Raw genomic sequence first — 18910 nt, 5'->3', positions numbered from 1 at the left:
TGACAGTTATGGATTTGTCCAATGAACAGTGTTTCCTTTAAAAAGTCTTGTATCCCATTGGCTGAATTCACAGTTATGCGCGTTCAAATGTTCGATTGGAAGCTGACGCCTACATAATTTAAACACTTTGTGAACGCAGCACCCCTAGCGGCAGTTAGATGATTTACAAAATTTAAACGTTCAACGGAAAGTTTGATGAAGTTGGGCGCTTGTGGGGTAGTGCGTGTTAACGCGAGCTCTTTGTTTGTGAAGAAAGTTAAATTTATTACTGAAAATTAAAATATATATACACGATTAAGTTTTCATGATGATGAACAACACGCGTAGCTCCAAAAAGGAAAAGAATCAGCATATTCAAGTTTTTGTGAGAGTCAGGTACGCTATACAATCTTATTATTTATAGAAGCTTCAACGTAACAGGACATTATTTCTCACATATATTAATAATAATAGTGTAGAAAGTTATTGGAATAATGTTATATATTATTTTATTTAATGACGCTGTTGTTATTATTAATTTTAATTAAAATTTGTAATTGTGAGATGCTTTTTGATAAAGATAACAATGGCAGGGTGGGTGGAGGGGAAACATAAATCATATTTTATTAACAATTTTGATTTGTGAAATATAGTTAGAGCTTTGATTTATAATAGAGTAAATTAAAAATTAATCACAGGAATAAAAAGGATGAATTAACGTAATATCATTATTATTTATCGTTTTTTAGGCCACCAAACAATGCAGAAAAAACAGGTAAATCATCAACTGTTGTCGATGTTGCATCCAGTAAAGAGGTATTTGTTCGAGAGCGTCCACAGGATAATATTTCCAAAAAATTCACATTTGATAAAGTATTTGGACCATCTTCGCAACAGGTAACTCAAATTGTTTATGAATTGAAAACTGTGTAAATATAAAATTTAATAAATATCTAACATTAATTGCAGCTTGAAGTTTACAATGCAGTCGTCAATCCATTATTGGAAGAAGTTTTGGCTGGTTACAATTGTACGGTCTTTGCTTATGGGCAAACTGGGACTGGAAAAACCTTTACTATGGAAGGATTATCCAATGATTCCAACATGGACTGGCGAACGGTAAGATATTTCAAAGTCTCAGCTTTCTGTGTCTAGGTTGTCTTGAATCTTTAAACAGATTATTGATTGATCTACTTCCAATGTAGAAGTTATGCGGTTCAATGTCTTAGATGTAATAATTGAAAGTAACTTGTTTCTCATTTTCCATATGTAGAACAGTGATTCAGGTATCATCCCACGTTCTTTGAGTCATTTATTTGATGAACTGCGATTATTGGATGCACAAGAGTATACGGTGCGAGTTAGTTTTCTTGAATTGTACAATGAGGAACTTTTTGATTTACTCTCCCCAAATGATGATGCATCGAAAATAAGGTACGTGTAGTAGAGCTGTTATTAATGTTTCCTTAAAATACATACAATAATTATAATATATAATTAATATCATTAATATTTTACAGATTGTATGAGGATGCGACCAGAAAAGGCGCGGTGATTATTCACGGTTTGGAAGAAGTAACGGTGCACAATAAAGCTGAAGTTTATAAAATCCTGGAAAAAGGATCTGAGAAGAGGCAAACGGCAGCTACTTTAATGAATGCACATTCCAGGTAATCATTGAGTCGCATTATTTATTTATGGTATTAAAATGAAGTAGTCTAACAATTTTCTTTTTCATAGCCGATCCCATACAGTGTTTTCAATTACCGTACACATAAAAGAAAATACAGTGGATGGTGAGGAGCTTCTAAAAACAGGAAAATTAAATCTAGTTGATCTAGCTGGAAGCGAAAATGTTGGGAGATCCGGTGCAGTGGATCGAAGAGCACGAGAAGCTGGGAGTATTAATCAATCATTACTGACGTTGGGTCGCGTGATAACATCTCTTGTTGAACGAGCGCCTCATATACCATATCGGTAATTTTATTTAATAAAATAATTCAATTTTTATTCAGCAATGTTTTTCTATAATTTCGTATTATTTTATTCTTCAGAGAATCAAAGTTGACACGTCTTCTACAAGAATCTCTGGGTGGCAGAACGAAAACTTCTATAATCGCCACAATTTCTCCATCGAGTATTAACTTGGAAGAGACACTGTCTACGTTGGACTATGCATACCGCGCGAAAAACATAACGAACCGACCTGAAATCAACCAGAAGCTCTCGAAGAAGGCTTTGCTTAAGGAGTATACGGAGGAGATTGAACGGTTGAGACGTGATTTGATGGCCACTCGTGATCGAAGTGGAGTCTATTTGGCACCTGAAAATTACAAAGAGATCCAGATGCAGATCGAATTGCAGGGCCAGGAGATTGAAGAAAAGCTTAATCATATAAAGGCTCTAGAAGAAGCGATGCAGAAGAAAGAGGTAGGTGTATTTATTTTATCTTTGTTATTAAACATATATTTTATAATAGTGAATGTTTCTGGTGTAGGAAGTATTTCGCGATTTAGAATCGGAGTACACTGCTCAGAGTAATACATTGCATGAAACGAAAAGTGTTCTTGAGAGGACTCAAGTCGTTTTGCAATCGACTGAGGAGAATTTAAAGAAAACTCAGGAGGAAAGGGACGAGCATAAATATTTAGTGGAGAAACATGCGTCTACGGAAAAAATTCTTTACTCGCAAGCTGAGAAACTGTTAAATGTTGCGGACACTGCTACTACTGATACACATAAACTTCACGAAAAGATTATGCGAAAAAAGTGAGTTCCTCCAAGCATTTTGTGTATTATTCCGTTGTGTAATTCTTGTCTTACAATTATTTACGTCTATGTAGGCAAGTCGAGGAGGAAAATGAACATCTCGGACAAAAGTTTAGGAATGATATTCGAGATCGTTTCGAAAATTTAGAGAAAGACTTATCTTCTCATAATCAGGAAACCTTGAAATTTGCTGAAGAAGCCAAAGATCATCTCGGTGAGAATAATACAAATGATAGCGAGATGTAATTCCATTTGAATTGTAGTAATTGGATTCGATTTTCATACTTTTCTCTTATTCCCAGCTACTCATCAAGCCAAACAAAATGCGCGAATTGACGTTTCTGTGAGACTCATGGCCAGAGATCTTGCCAAGGATGTATGTAACATTGCAAATGAACTTGCAGGAAATGTAAATACTTCGGTACGTAATCAGACAATTCTTTCCTTTAATTTAGTTGTTGAGTAATTTCTTACGTGCGTGTTATCAAATTTTCTTTTAGAATGAAACGTGCCAGATATTATTGGATCAGAATATGCAAAATATTTCCTCAATGACAGACTGTGAGGTGAATACTCTTGGACAAATTTCTGAAGCCTTAACAGAGAAAATTTATAAAGTTTTTAACATTAAAATTTCGGAAGAGATGAGTCATTCGTATGATGAAATGAAAAGACATTTAAACAATTTATCCAGTCATTTGACTGAATCTAGACAACAAATATGCCAGCTTGTACTCAGGGATCGTGATTACTTGGTGCAAAAGTTTAATGAAATTAATAGAAATATACAGATCCTCTGTGAAATACATACCAAAAGTGACCGGGAAGATGAAGCTCTTGATGAGGTTTGTAACAATATTATATTAATATCTTTTGAATATAAACTTTAATTTATTCAAATTATATTCCTTGGATAAATGTCTTTTGTCAGTCTGTCACTTTATATTCTGTCGTCATATCCTTTTTCAGGCGTTTCAATATGCCATTGAACAGTTTAATGACTGGAAGAGAAAGAGAGCAGAGCATCACAACAACAGATTATCCTCATTAAACCAAATTGCTGCTATGGCAGTTAAAGCTGTTACTGAGGATTCTTTACGTCATTACAACGAACATATGGATAAAGAGATGAATTTCAAAGAATATTCAACTAATAAGATAGCTGAGGTTCAAAATACATTAGCATCTTGTTCGGTCAAAGTAAGTAAATAAAACGTTGCATTAAATCAGTATACTTTTCACCTGTTTCCTTTCAAGCAAGATTGAATTTCTGTATTTAATCGCTCTTGTTCAATTTTCCTTGCAGAATTTAGAGCTAAGTAAAACTGCTGTCGAGCAAAGTGGTTTACTTATTAATCAGTTGCAATCCAACTTAAGTAAGTGTGGCGATGCTTGGCTACAGCAAAAAAATCAAATAGAAAATAAAACTAAAGAAATACAACAAGTGACAAGTGATCTCAAGACTACGTGTTTATCTTCAGTACAAGTAAGAAATTTTGAAACCCTTTGCAACTCTAATCATCACGTAGTACGAATCAATATTAAAAAGTATAAATGTACAATTATATTTTATGAAAGGATCTACAAAAAGTCATTTCTGATGGATGCGTCAATCATGAGGAACTAATGGAAGAGATTCGAACAAAAGCCAACGTTTCAAGTGCGGAATTGCGTCATAAAATGGATAACTATATCGTAAAAGCATCTGACTCTAACAACATGATTATTTCGGACCTTCATATGGCGCATCATCAAGTCGAGAAATTTATCTTAGAAGATTTACGTCGTGATGAACCTACAGGTGGGCTTTGTGATATTATAAAGAATAATTATTTTAGTAACGAGCATTCAAGAATTATTAACTACATACATAATGTAATTACAGGTTGCACACCCGTGCGAAGGGAATTTCAGTATCCAAGAAAACTGGTAACTACGTCTCCTCACGAACGTATAATCCTAAGGTTTCGAGAAGCTAGGAAATGCGTCGATTCGACTGAAGATTCAGTCAGTGTTATAATTCCGTTCTTAATTATCCATGATTTGCAGACAAAGATTGTATTACGATTTATGATTTTTTTTACAAATTGTAATTTTCAGGAAGTAACAGTACTGAACGTGGACGACACCATAACTGAAGAACACTACCTCTCTGAGAGAGAAAGTCGGAGTATTTCTGTGTCTCCACCAGTAATCACAAAATCACATTCAACTTCAACACCGTGTAGCATGGCGAACAATAATTCGACATGCAGGAATGAATTTAATTATGGCTTAATCAAAGCTGCCTCAACCTCAGATCTTTCTACGCTAGAAAGATCCTGCAGTGAGACGATCACGCATTCGGAATCTGAAACATCGTTTAAGGTTTGTTCTTAACTTTAGTATGGTACTGCCTTTGTTTTAGAGTAATTTATGTAATTTTTTTATATTCATATTCGCAGAGCACAAACAAAGAAAATGGGAGTAATGAATTTGTTAAGCCAGATAAGATAAAGCGATTATCTCGGCTAAGAACAGCTAATCGACGGGTACTTGGTAGTTTTAATAATTAACTTTTAATCACTTTATTCGGATTACTTTATATACATAAGGCATGCAATAATATAGAGGACGGAAAAATAAAAAGATACTTTGGGTCTTAGTTCCAAAGATATTATAATTTACACAGTAATTGTTAATTTTGCTCTATCTTCAATATATCAACATTAATAAATACTTTTTATATTGTACAAGAAATCTTTCAGATTAATACTGTATGTTTGCACGTGCGATTTTAATAAATGAATTATACTTGACATCCTCACTGTTTTTAGTACGGTTGTTCATATAAATGTTTTTTTTTAAAACAGTTAATACGCTGGACGATGGTATTTTAGGGGATAATTTATAGAGATGAGTGGGGAGATGCACAACGCTACGGTTTTAGGGGATACTAAAATCATGACGCTAAATCGTAGCGGCGAGTCTGGAAGTAGGATTTTGTGATCATCCCAACCGTCGACAATGCGAATCCCGTCGTAACCGAGCTAAACGTGAACACGAACGTGTAGCTTGGCCGGCAGAGGTTCTCCGCTACTCGCCGCTGGTTCCCAAAGCAACCCTTAGAACCAGACCGGGAACTATACAGGGTTAGTTAGTAGAAACGTACCAGCAGAAGTTGGCCGCAAGTGGCCGACACGGCAGTGTGGCCTCTTCAAAAAATGACATGTGACTGTGACCGATTCCCATAAGCGCAAACTAACAGTTCGCATAGCAATAAGGTTTTTGAAATATTTCAATAGTTAGGTTACTGAAATAATTAATTAATATTGTAATGACAAAATGAAATATCAGTTAAGATTTATTCTCACAGTGGATAGGGTAGCGGATTCACGACCGAAAGGTTGGAGGTTCGCGCCCAGCTTCCAGCGGCATTCACCAATGGGTTTTCATATGAAAACTTAAGTGAGTATTTATACGGATTTCGCCCAAAGTTTCAAGGTTTCGTTATTAGAAGACGGACAGGCCTTTCTCCAAATCTTCGAACAGGTCTCGAATAACATTCCTAAACTTTTGTCCGAGATGTTCATTTTCCTCCTCGACTTGCGTACATAGACGTAAATAATTGTAAGACAAGAATGACACAACGGAATAATACACAAAATGCTTGGAGGAACTCATTTTTTTCGCATAATCTTTCATGAAGTTTATGTGTATCAGTAATAGCAGTGTCCGCAACATTTAACAGTTTCTCAGCTTGCGAGTAAAGAATTTTTTCCGTAGACGCATGTTTCTCCACTAAATATTTATGCTCGTCCCTTTCCTCCTGAGTTTTCTTTAAATTCTCCTCAGTCGATTGCAAAACGACTTGAGTCCTCTCAAGAACACTTTTCGTTTCATGCAATGTATTACTCTGAGCAGTGTACTCCGATTCTAAATCGCGAAATACTTCCTACACCAGAAACATTCACTATTATAAAAATTCCAGTACTCCTAAATATGCTTGGCCAGAATTTCCAATTTTTAAGTGTTCATATTTTTCTTTACTGACTTCACTAATTATTTCAATGTTCCAAACATCTAATTTATTAATATTTCAATTTGAACGTAATTTATTTTCGATATTCTACAATTTCAATTCAGGTTTTATCTACTCTGTATATTCTGCGAGATTTTGATTTAGCCTCAATTTTATATTTTGTATAAATTTTCAAAGTAAGAGAACCTCTGCCGGCCAAGCTACACGTTCGTGTTCACGTTTAGCTCGGCTACGACGGGATTCGCATTGTCGACGGTTGGGATGATCACAAAATCCTACTTCCAGACTCGCCGCTACGATTTAGCGTCATGATTTTGGTAACCCCTAAAACCGTAACGTTGTATAGCTCCGTACTTATCTATGCACGACGTTCTTAAACCGGTTTACTTATTAGTGATCTAAAGAATAGACAGATCATAGACATTTCTACTTGTAAGAAATATTTGGGATTTATCAATTCTTTTAGATCAGTATTACCTAACCGGTTTAAGACCGTCGTATAAATGTAGTCATAGTTCATTTAAGATACAGAATATACAGGGGCTGATTCCCTTGACCAAATCTCTATGGTGCGATAGTACAGCAAGTGGTTAGGTCATATACTATAATTGAACACAGGTGGTATATCGAAGTGGAATAAGTTTTTTTTTAGCATAATTTCACAAACAATTATTTCTTTCTTTCACCCAATGATAACATTATGGAAATATTCTTTAATGAATATCTTGATGTTGACAGTCGATACAGATACATTTTTGTAAGACAAAATGATTTTTACAATACTGCAACGTCTACGCTACACTTATAATGCACTTAAGTTATAATATTCGGATCATATCTTGTACCACATTATATGTATATACGAAAAATAACTATAGTAATAATTTTTATTAGCATAGGCAAAATTGTTATTTATTGAAATTTTTCTTGAGCACAATTATTTCTTTTCTTTATGTTACACAAATAAACTTATTTATGATAAACGTTATTTAAAATTATAAGATCTTATATATATATAGATTATATTTATATGTAGACACATATGCACATGCGTATTTTCGTATTTATATGGTATACATATATGTGTACATATAATATACATGTTTTATATTCAATTTTCATTTATATTTATATATCGTAATATAATAACATAGCAAAGTCTTTTTATTACACCGGTAATATTAATATCTGACAAAATACAGAATTTTTCTTATGTTGGCGTTTACGAAGCCACATTATTTAACTTTAATTTCTCTCTACTCTTTGTAAACGTTTTGACTTACATTTTCTTTTCGTATTAATCTAAGGATTAGATACACGTCACTAAGTATCTATCCCATTTTTTTTTAAACCCTGGTTGACTTGCAGACATTTTCAAAACGTGTTCTGTACATTGATTTTCGTTTCACGTTTTGTTAGTGAGGATGAGGAAAAATCGGGGATAAGTTCGTCGTAATTCTCTTAAGGAGATATTTAACAAAGTGCGGCGATTATTTTGTTGACATTATGTTTCCTTCGAATTTTCGTTCACCAGTAATACTGTTTATCTAAAAAGAAGATTTATAACAAAATTTATCTCCATGCTGTGCATGCGATTAGCCACGCACAGTATAAATTAATTGAGTTAAGACACGCAAGAAAACTTGCTCATACTTCAACGTATGTAATTTATTTTTAAGAAAAAAGGGTTTACTCTGAATCTTTTGAATTTAAATCTTTCGAATAAATACACAGATCATCGCTCATTAAAGGTATTCTGGTGTTCGTGAACAGTAACGCACAGCGCTCCTTTGTTACGTCTAAATATTAATAATATCATTTGTTATAAGAATACTCAAGAATAATAACAAAAAAAAACCATTCGACCTTTTGTAATTGTTGAGGTCAAAGGTAAGTAGGTACTTCTCGTTAAATGGAACGGGTCGACTTGACGTGATCGAATTATTCAAAATTTTATAAAATCTTACGTAGATTTGAATAAATCGATTGCCAATAATATTCGAGAATATTATTAAACGGTTTCATGGATGAATAATAATATTCCATTGAGCGTATGTACCTACAGTTACTACTGTACTATATGCCATTAGTAAACGATATTCAAAGCAACGGAATGCTTGAGTACACTAAATTCTGAGTATTTTATTTTGTCTTTGAGTTTTCGATGCTTCGTTAGAATCGTGCAGCGTGAATACGAGAGACCTTTGATTGATATTCGAAGTGTTCTTATAGTATCTTTAAAATAAATTTTTTTAAAATTGTTTAATCAACAAGATTTAATATTGAACAAGAGCTCACTACTTCCGGCTAGATCATTGACGTTTCATTCGAGTTTTGCATTTTCTCTTTTTCCATTTGATTTCAATTACTTTCAATAGTCGCCTTCGGCCACAAATTTTTTCTTCAATCTAAAGATAATAGCTAGTTAATGCTTGTGATTCACAAACAATTTTAGCATCGATAGAGTTTCTTAAGATCCCGATGGATTCTCATAGAGTCTGATGAATAAGGACATTGATTCCCAATTAAACTGGACGATTACTTATCGGAAATCTGTTGGTTACTTTATAATTTACAATTCCGTCTTGTAGAGTCACGTTGTCGGTGCGATCGAAGTCGGCGGCGTCGCAGAGCGCCACAGGGAGTTGGCCGATTCGGTGATCGTCGTGATCTGCAAATATTCAGAGCATCAATCCCGGATTTATCTTCATCCCTTTGTCAATATTTTTTTTCATCAATCATTCCTTAATCTCTCCTGGAAATTTACCGAATTTATTTTGACACTTGTTATTCACCATTCACAAAAGTCATTTTCATATGCGAATATTCGAACAGCCACATCCTTTCATCATGACTGTTTCCGCATTAAATATTCATCAAAGCCTTTTATCCAGGATACAATTAAAGCGGTATGGTTTGCACAACAACAAAAAGTACCTTGTTATCACGTGCAATTAATGGAGTTTCCGCAGTAGTCTCGTCCACGGTACGATTCAGATACGGATGCGGTGGTGGCACGTAGACAGACTTCCCAGTATGACTTGCAACTTGAGCATAAATGGTCGGTTCTTGTATTTGTTGGCGTCGCGTAAGTGTCGACATGGGTAACAGCTGAGGACGCTGAACACTGGAAACCGGAACTGGTTGATAACAATTGGGCGGAACTCGCCTTCCGGTTCTCAGTGATAACTCAGCATACGTCAATTCTGATCCCTATGATAAATAAGAAAGAAATTTTACAAAATTTTATCAGACCAAAACAAAATTTCTACTCACGTTGTTCGTGGGAACGAAAGAAGATGGCTCGTTGCGATGTTGTTGTAGTACGAAACGTGGGGAGGTTCCTTTGCAAAGTTCAGCATACGAGCTTTCTGTATAAATATATAAATTAATTATATTAATTGTCAATAGAATCTAATCAGTGGACTAATATAATTTTTCAAAATGACACAAGTCCTTTGCCCTGCTTTCTCGCGTCTCCAGCACATCCCTTGAGGATGTCTCCTTTAAGATATACTAACCGTTAGCATGTGGAATGATGTCAGGATTCTTTTCAAAGCTCTCGATGCTGTCCGTGCTCAAAGGGAGGGTTGAAGATTTTTCATGGGGTGCGGTGAGATTTGACATTCCGCCATCGTCGTGGGAATCTTTATCATCCTGGGGTCGAGGTCGGTAACGTAACCTTACGGCCAGTACTATGACAAAAATTACGAGGAGCAATCCTGCGGCCGCGCCCACAACTGCCCCCAGCAATGGACCAGATAACGACAGCATCACCGGTGTCAATGCTGTGAACAAACGTTTATGATTTGGTTGACTGAAAAGTTTTATTTTATTTTTTATCATATAAGAAAAGCTATGGTCGGCACGTGATATCAATTCCAATTTCTAAGGGGACTCCATCGGTAGTCTTTACAACGTATAACAGTCCCCTGTATACACTATGGAAGTGATGCTGCGGTCCAACTATAGTTCAGAGATAACCTTTTTTTTTACATCTGTCTGACCGGTCGGGCTGCAGTTGTTACTTTCGCACTTTATGAACTACAATTATTTCAACTTGCTTCTCGCGACACTCGAGTCCTGCACAATTCTAACGCTCTTTCAGCCAATTTCACTTTATTCTTCACTTTTATTACGTGATAAATTCCTTGTATATATATATATATATATATATATATATATATATATATATATATATATATATATATAGTGATCTTTCGAATGGTATGCGTCTATATATAGAATACTTTTATATCCTCGATATATAGCTCAGGGTAACATATTATACGAGATGTGATTGGCTGTTGTGCGAGATCCGTGTGATATTGATAAACGCGACTGTTGGTTATTTGTCTTTTTATATATTTTCGACCCCACAATACTCTTCCTGTAGGTTTTATTTTCGACGCTTTAGATTCGAATGATATCGAACCCGTTTTATCTTGTAACGGTTGTACAACAAATGATCCAACTTTAACGAAACGTTAAAGTTACGTTAAACGTTAAAGTAACGTTATATATATATTTAAAAATAAAACGTCAATTTTGAGTTTCTACAAAAAAAGATGTTTCAGCTTGCTGTGACAATCCTATATATCCACACTCTCCAAATACTACGTATGTAAAAAGCATACGTGGACTAGACGAAATGCATGCATCTATACATCTAATAGTAACATAGGTGTATTAAAAAAAGCAAAGCAATTTATGCGCAGGCGATCAGTGATATCTAAAAGGTTCGCCGTAATAAATGATAGTGCAGCTAAGTCACCGGGACGACCAATACTCTGGCCTGGATCACAAAGGATATCTGAATCGTGAAAAGAGTCCAGCTGAAAGTGGACAGATCCGTAATACGTATGAGCGTAGGAAGCGAAACGATATCCTGAACCAAGTCGTGAATCAAAGATTAAAATGTCCAAAGGATGAAGAGCGGAAACCGGAAACGAGCCCGAGATGAAGCGAGTCGAGTCGAATTGTATCGAGTCGAATGAAATTTCGAGTTAAAAGGATTGCCGATGATTGTTTTTGCTGGTAACGAGCCAGACGATCCCCGAGGATAACTAGTGTATCGATAGTTATAAAGAGTTACCGCTAGATGGCGACACCCTCGTTTTTCATTGTGAGAAAGTAAGCTACTGCCCTACCTGGATATCTCTGGTGTTCCAGGGTCTCACCCTCTTGCACAAAGTGCTGGCTGTGCAGTACGGTGGCGTCGCTAGTTGCATGAGCGGTCATGATCCTTAGTGATAGGACCAGACCTGATTGGCTCCTTTCAGCCGGCAGGTCCGTGACCTCGAGTATGCTTGGGGTCAGGCTGGTCGCCGATGCCAGGAGACGCCTGGTGCCAGCATCGAAGACCTGAAGTACATAGGTCGCGGTGTTCGCGTCGAAGTACTCGCTCTCCGCGCAGCTGACCCTCACCGTCGTCGGACTCTCTTCACGGATTGTGCAGTTCTCCGGCGATGGTGGACGTGCCAGCCTCTCACCTGCTACCATCGGGATCCTCACCTCAACTTTGGTACACTCATGCTCGATGTTACTAATATGATTCTTTTTATTTATTTATTTTTTTTGACTACGATCATAGGACTTTGCATTTTTATTTATCGACTCGTAACTGTACACTGATTCGCGAGTTTATTGTCTATGAAGTCGGGGGAAGTGGGGGGAGAGTCGTTTGAAAATAAATATCAAAACCCTTTGTCTCTCAAGACACGATGTGCCATCGATCCCGCAACGCCCGGTCGTCCTTCCCTTATACTTTGTTACCGATAGCCAACCACCTCTTAGTGCGATAAACTTATAGCCCTCCTGGGGAGAGAACGATCCTCCTAGGCTCTGACGCGTTAAACCGTGAGATTAGCCCTTTTCCTAGAGTCCCTGGACACGCGGCATCTTCACGCCGTCCCTTCGATTACCTACTGCCCATTCTCGACGACTACCTTTTTTACGTGCCCTTTGCGATAAACGAGCACGATTACGCGACACGTCGCTAGAACTTACGACGAGGCCAGTTAGAATTATGACGCTCTATTTTTCTCGAAATCACTTGAGGTCCTTGGGATTATCGTTCTTACGTCTTGAACTCGGGAAACTTTACGATTTCTTTCCTTTTCCTCTTTATCTTTTTTCCTTTGTTTTCCTAGGGACGATTATCTTGATAAGCTGTGATTCGTAGCGTGCGTGTCTCGTGGTGTTTTTTTTTTTTCGAATTTCTTTTGTTACGATAATACTCGCTCTTGATTATACGTGGTGCAATTGTCAAAAAATAAATTGAAGTTAATAGATACTATGGTAAAGTCAAAATTTTACGTCCTCGTAGAGCGTTCCAAGACCTATGGACCATCCGCAGGACATTTCTAAGACATTAATCGTGTATGAATAATATACTGACGCAATGTAAGCAATGGTGCAATATTAAATTCGCGACGTTAACTGTATTGGATATAAGAAAAAAAAAAAAAAAAAAAAAAAAAAAAAAAAAAAAAATGCAATCAAAAATATTGATAACGTAACCCTCAGTCTGACGTTACCAGATCAACGTTGTGATAAAATATCTTGGCAATAGTCGACGTGTCTCTTTTTTTTTTTTTAATTTTATAATTATACAGCCACGTGGATTCCTACGATGCAAGGCCGTGCAGCGTAGCAAACAGTGCTCAAAATCAAATATAATGATTATTGGTCGTGGCGACGGATTTTGAGTGATGTGGGTGAGGGTGGTGATGAGGTTGGTTGTCATTGGTCGAAAATTTATCTGACGTTATTTTTCACTCACCTGTGCGTCTTTCTGGTAGATTGAGGGTTGTGGCGCGAAGACGTACAACGTCGCTACGGCCCTTTGCATTGCTGGCGAATATGCTCACGTGGTAGACTGAACCCGCGTCCAATCCTGAGACTGAGAATAATGGATTCTTGCTGGTATAGTTGTAAACGAGACTTCCAGCTTTCAAGGCGTTAGTGTTGCTGTCCATTTCTACTTCCATTGTAAATTTCTGCGGTAAACCACCGTCGAAACCTTCACTGCACTCTACATGTAGTGCATCCGTCGTTTGGTTCAAAATTGAACAATTGTGGGGAGTGTCTGGCCGACCTGTAGATAATGATAAAGCGGCATCGTTAGTTTAGGAGATATATAACATTTAAAATAATTTTTTAAAACGGGCACACGGTTATATTTTTCCAAATTTTGAGAGACAACGGTTTCAATAGTATTTTATATATTGTGTTTTTGAGCTTGAATTTAGGATTTTTTGTCTCAGTATATATTTCGTGATAAGGTCAAAATGTGGAACCGTCTTTACAAACTCATTTTGCTGGTAAACCCTAGATAACTTGACCCAGGCTCAAGTTCCTTTCTGAGCTAATGAAAAGGGTTATTAATTTTTGGCAATTAATTAGAAGCTTTAGCAAAACTGCGGACGTAGTTCAGCTGAGCTTGCTCGATCTTTAGTAAAGAAATCAATGGAAACATTTGGCGTTGCTCCACGACGTTAACTTTTCGTAACTCTTTACATTGCTAATGCACAGATGATATAACAGACTCGACACGACTACGAATATCCTTCTTTACAGTTGGCAATCGTCCAGTTTATCGTGTTAAGTGTACTGTGTTTAATGATACACGATTCATTTACGTTTTCATATATCGCGTATAAAATCATAATTATTAATGTATATTTCATCGTACGTTCTACACTGAAAATTATGAACAGCAAGTGCAACTCTACGCCTAGAATTTCAATGCTTGCATCGCAGCGAAGCTCGAACGCATAATAACCGCAAAAAAAAATGAAAATTTCCAGCATAGTTTCTCCACTAAAGGTAATTACACTAAATCCTTTCAAAATTAAAATTCTCATGTAAAACAAGCTCAAAAAGCAGGTTAAACGCAGAGTTAGCAACGCGCGCAACGAACAAGAAGATCCACTTTAAAAGAAAATTAAAAAGAAACCGTCAACGTGAAAAATGAGCGTCGTTCGTTTTACGAAATGGTGGATAACCCTTATCAAACGAAACTTACCAGCCGGTACAATGTGAAAGACACAAGGTTCATTCTGCGACCCCTGATCGTTGCTACCCCAACACAGCAGCGTGCCGTAATCCAATTCAGTAATAGGAGTATACGAGACGACCGAACGAGTCCGATCAGAAGTTACGTGAGCCTGAGCAATATCGACAGCCTCCATTGTATTATTGAATTTCCAAGTGAAGGAAACGTTCCAAGGATTGGCGTCAAGTTCGCAAGAAATCCTCGCAGTCTCCTGTCGAGCCACGCCGAAGACTTTCGTTTGGCCAGGATGGCAAACAGGAGCGACTATGAGAAATACAATGAAATAATAATATTATAAAGATAAATAATCACGCACATCACGGATTTATAACTGATAATAATACAAATCGACGTTGCTAATGACTGCGTGGGTTTCGTTCAAAGAATAGCACATTATTTCCTGGTGCAAGCTCAACAGTCAACTCACACTTGATGTCCAGGTTGAGAGGGTTGCTCTCACCGTCACCCTCTTGATTACTACCGACACACGTATAAATTCCAGCCCTGCTCCGAGTCACGCTCTGCAGCACGAGACTCTGGTTGCTTACTATCGTTCCTGTAGCCGCGTTGTGGTAAAGTGGATTTCCCTGCGTCAGAAATTGGCGAGAATTTATGAACGCTTTAGTCTGGACAGAGCGTGCGAGAAGGTCTATGTAATTATTTCAAGCTGTTGCACGTAGCGATATTAGCTTTTCTTATTTCTCTATTCCTTTTTTCCATATTACACCATCCGTGCTATTAATTTGATCATTAAACTCACGTTGTGGCGCCAAGAAACTTTGTAAACCCAAGGATTAGACTTGATGTTGCACTCGAAGTAAACGTCCATTCCTTCGCGAATGGCACTTGAATTCAAATTACTACCTAATTCGAGTGACACTACAGGCTCGTCTGTAATTGGTGGAAAATTAAGAATTAATATAACTGCAGAAAGGTTATCCATGATTCATTGTAATATTATGGAGGTCTAATTGCAACTGTTTTTACGTTTCTCACTAATGGACTTACGGTGTATGTCGAGTTTCCATCCGTCCTCCATTGCTGAATCTGGAATAACGGGAACGCTTCCTCTGCAGGAGAGAAACTTTCCAGCATCGTCGATGCTCGGTACGAAAGTTAGGACACTGGTAGTGGTATTGGCGTCGGGACTCATCTGTACGTTATAAAATTTTTATATATTTTTTTTCAATGCAACTAATAAATAAAGCAAAGTAATCTGATGAACTTCCGTTCCAATAATCAATCATATATGTATATACTATTTTAATTAATTATTTATTACCGTCTGACGCGCGTTGCGCAACGTCATGCTTCCTTTGGACCATGTAATCGTCGGCATAGGTCTGGCGCCTACTACTTCGCATCCTATCTCGTAGGTCGTCCCGACGCTTAACGGTCTATTGTCGCTTTGCATGCGAACCCACAATGGTCTCACTGAAAATCATATAATACATTTATTTGATGAACAACAATTTTTTAGAATAAATATTTCACGTGAAATTTATATAAATATTTCTTATGTAAAAGTGAGAGAAAACGTCGATGACGTCACTTACAATTCATGTTGAGCGAAACGGAACTGGATATCGGTGCGACCATGTTGTTGTTCGAAGCCTGACACGTCAATACTGCATGCAAATGTTTACGTTCCAACTTTTCCAATCGTAATATATTTCGAACTCTTTTGGTGCCGACGGTCTCGTAACTGTCGTCCAAAAGGGCATTTTCCTGCCACCACGTAACCCGCGGCTGAGGTCGACCTGGGACAAGAACGCGAGTGACGAGAACCGACAATTGAAAGGTCCGATTTGTTTGTTTCCCGTTTACTTTTGTCATTGAGCAAAAGGATTTTTTCGCACTAATTAGAGCACTCAATTTATTCATTCACGAAGTACTTTTGCCCAGCAATTTTTTGTTTGACCCAACAAGAATTCATCCAAACGCTGACTAACGAGTAACGACAAGTGCAGTGTGCTTTACTTGCATCATTCATACTGGTGCACACTTGCGCGTTTCCATTTTCTGCAGAAAGTATGCAGATGCAAGCTAGTCCTTGTTTATGGGTGCTTTAAAATATTGTGAGAACATCTCGTTCTTTTGAAACTGTTAAATACTACTGTGAATTACTTGTTCAGCAAAGCTAATTGTCATAAAGATTTGGCTCATTGTGTAAGATCTAATTAAGCATTTATTGTTATATTTATATTCGTTGTTTGTATCATTCATTATGAGCTAATGAAATGTCACTCGCAGCATAAAAATAATTATTGCTACATCGACAGAATAAGGTTGAACAAAATGTAAACCTCCTGAGAATGCTTTTTTGAATAAATTAATATGTTGTATAAGTAATAAAATAGTGTAGAGAAACTTACCACCTGCAGCGACACAAGTAATATTAAGTGATGCACCTTCGCTGTATGGTCCAAGAATATAATGGGGAATGTGGGAACCCCCATCTTCATCCAATATGCTTAGTTGTTCTGGTGGAACTGCGGATGAGAAATTTAGAAAATAATATAAAATCACTTATACAAAGTTGTTATTGATAATTAATACAAAAATTACTATTGATTTATGTGTAAAGTAATCTGACATCATCATTTGCAATGACTTACTTATAACAGTAAGATTGACTTTACTGTTCCTTGTAGGTGATTGTTTAAAGTCAACTCTGCAACGATATACAGCTGCATCACTCTCACGTACAGATTCAAGACTGAGCTTTGCAGGTTCCTCGGAATGCCGAAAGAATGCTCTTCTGCCAAGACTAGGATCCTGCCAGTGTTTTCCTTGTTCCAGAGCTGCCCGACCTCTGGTGTCAAAGCTGAAATGAAAAATCAAAATCGTTAGACTCAACATAGGCATTCCTTAAGGGTACAATTTTTTTCAAAATTCTATGACAGTTGACAAAAATAATGATACATAATTTTTTAAGTACATATTAGTCGAATAAACATGTTACAATAATAATATTTACCTGTAAATCGGCGTATCCGCACTTACACCAGAATCTTGTGGCACATCTTTATACCAGATAACAAGATGTAGCCTGTCACCAGGAACTGGAGGTTCAACGTCACATGGTAATTGCGCAATACCTCCTGCCACAGCCTGGGCATCAGTCATCGTTACTAAAACAAAAAGATTGATGGTTACGTAAGGTCTGAATAAGTGTAAACGCCTATTTTGAAAGTAACGACAGAAATCCAGAACGTCATATTTTATGTTCGACAGGGACCGATATCTTTGATATTCGTAACGAAATTATTCACGAAAATGGCTTCTTATTCCATAGTGACAACACCATCCGTCGCGTCCATAATAATGGTTTACGATATTTTGTACGACAGGATTGATGGATCTTTTAATCCATACACAATGACGGAATAAGAAATGCCCTCCGAAAGACAATAGTTAAGAGTACACCTTTTCCCGCTCTATTCAAATTTACTGCAAGCCTTATATTCCTTAATGCATTCTCTGCAATTCTAAACTTATTGGTTAATGTACTTGCAGTGCATGTAACTTTTCAAGTAATTTGACAGCAATACACATACATACAATCGTCTATAGAAACTACAAGAAAAGGGTTACGTAAGTTTTCATGAAAATTTCTTAGTATTCCCCAAAGTTTCGATTACCTCAAGGCTGTTGACTCTGGTACGTTCTAGAAGTACGATATCCACGTTCTGTTATTTATCTTATAGAAACGTTAATACGTAACAACTTGCTAAATCGTCTAGCAAAAGTTTCCAACAACCCGATATCCGTTCAAGTTGTGACATAAAAGAATCTTTCAGAAATCCATACACCCACTTACTTTTATAATCTACAAACACAATCATAAAAGTATTTCAGTAATTTAACACGGCCTCCCCCAATGTCGCTGCGAAGACATCAAACATCCACGAATTAATTCAACTCACGTCAGTCGCTGATAACTTGAATTTGGGCGAATTCGTATGAGTCGATTTCATCAGTATTATTAATCCGTACTTTTCCCACGTTGGAATTTCAATCTAAAAGGTTTTTCAGGATCTTCGTGAAATGCGTCGTCAAATTTATCAACCCGCCCCCCC

The 18910-nt window shown here is 36.9% G+C and overlaps 2 protein-coding genes across 3 annotated transcripts in view; one reads left to right on the top strand and one right to left on the bottom strand.

Annotated features, from left to right (window-relative positions):
• Positions 1 to 153: 153 nt before the first annotated feature.
• Positions 154 to 5422, top strand: LOC107275138 (kinesin-like protein Klp61F). Its single transcript, XM_015754971.2, has 17 exons — positions 154 to 375; positions 729 to 876; positions 949 to 1098; positions 1253 to 1413; positions 1500 to 1649; positions 1720 to 1956; positions 2034 to 2409; positions 2477 to 2748; positions 2823 to 2962; positions 3051 to 3169; positions 3249 to 3593; positions 3718 to 3948; positions 4055 to 4234; positions 4327 to 4549; positions 4634 to 4755; positions 4849 to 5115; positions 5193 to 5422. The coding sequence occupies exons 1-17, from the start codon at positions 305 to 307 to the stop codon at positions 5301 to 5303; spliced, it is 3303 nt and encodes a 1100-aa protein (XP_015610457.1). The 5' UTR covers positions 154 to 304; the 3' UTR covers positions 5304 to 5422.
• A 2040-nt stretch (positions 5423 to 7462) lies between these two features.
• LOC107275144 (nephrin) overlaps positions 7463 to 18910 on the bottom strand; it is a 52221-nt gene continuing 40773 nt past the window's right edge. Inside the window, exons 4-18 of one of the 2 annotated variants that reach the window (XM_025079725.1) lie at positions 17809 to 17962; positions 17447 to 17655; positions 17204 to 17320; positions 16385 to 16588; positions 16111 to 16262; positions 15837 to 15981; positions 15589 to 15719; positions 15256 to 15415; positions 14799 to 15092; positions 13554 to 13868; positions 11920 to 12264; positions 10291 to 10557; positions 10046 to 10140; positions 9707 to 9982; positions 7463 to 9440 (exon numbers count right to left, since the gene is read on the bottom strand). In XM_025079725.1, coding sequence (XP_024935493.1) covers positions 9363 to 9440; positions 9707 to 9982; positions 10046 to 10140; positions 10291 to 10557; positions 11920 to 12264; positions 13554 to 13868; positions 14799 to 15092; positions 15256 to 15415; positions 15589 to 15719; positions 15837 to 15981; positions 16111 to 16262; positions 16385 to 16588; positions 17204 to 17320; positions 17447 to 17655; positions 17809 to 17962 — 2942 coding nt within the window. In that variant the 3' untranslated portion in view covers positions 7463 to 9362. The remainder of the gene's footprint in view (positions 9441 to 9706; positions 9983 to 10045; positions 10141 to 10290; positions 10558 to 11919; positions 12265 to 13553; positions 13869 to 14798; positions 15093 to 15255; positions 15416 to 15588; positions 15720 to 15836; positions 15982 to 16110; positions 16263 to 16384; positions 16589 to 17203; positions 17321 to 17446; positions 17656 to 17808; positions 17963 to 18910) is intronic. The other variant, XM_025079726.1, reaches the window with a different exon arrangement.

The sequence above is a fragment of the Cephus cinctus genome, unplaced genomic scaffold (assembly GCF_000341935.2).
Source record: "Cephus cinctus unplaced genomic scaffold, Ccin1 Ccin1_scaffold0123, whole genome shotgun sequence".
NCBI classification, from domain to species: Eukaryota; Metazoa; Arthropoda; class Insecta; order Hymenoptera; family Cephidae; genus Cephus; species Cephus cinctus.
This window is presented reverse-complemented; position numbering and strand designations above follow the sequence as displayed.

Excerpts from the sequence above, each read along its gene's own strand:
- LOC107275138 (XM_015754971.2), top strand. The coding sequence starts at position 305 with ATGATGATGAACAACACGCGTAGCTCCAAAAAGGAAAAGAATCAGCAT. Across the intron at positions 1,957-2,033 it reads GCGCCTCATATACCATATCG|AGAATCAAAGTTGACACGTC; the intron begins GTAATTTTATTT and ends TTTATTCTTCAG. Across the intron at positions 2,410-2,476 it reads AAGCGATGCAGAAGAAAGAG|GAAGTATTTCGCGATTTAGA; the intron begins GTAGGTGTATTT and ends TTTCTGGTGTAG.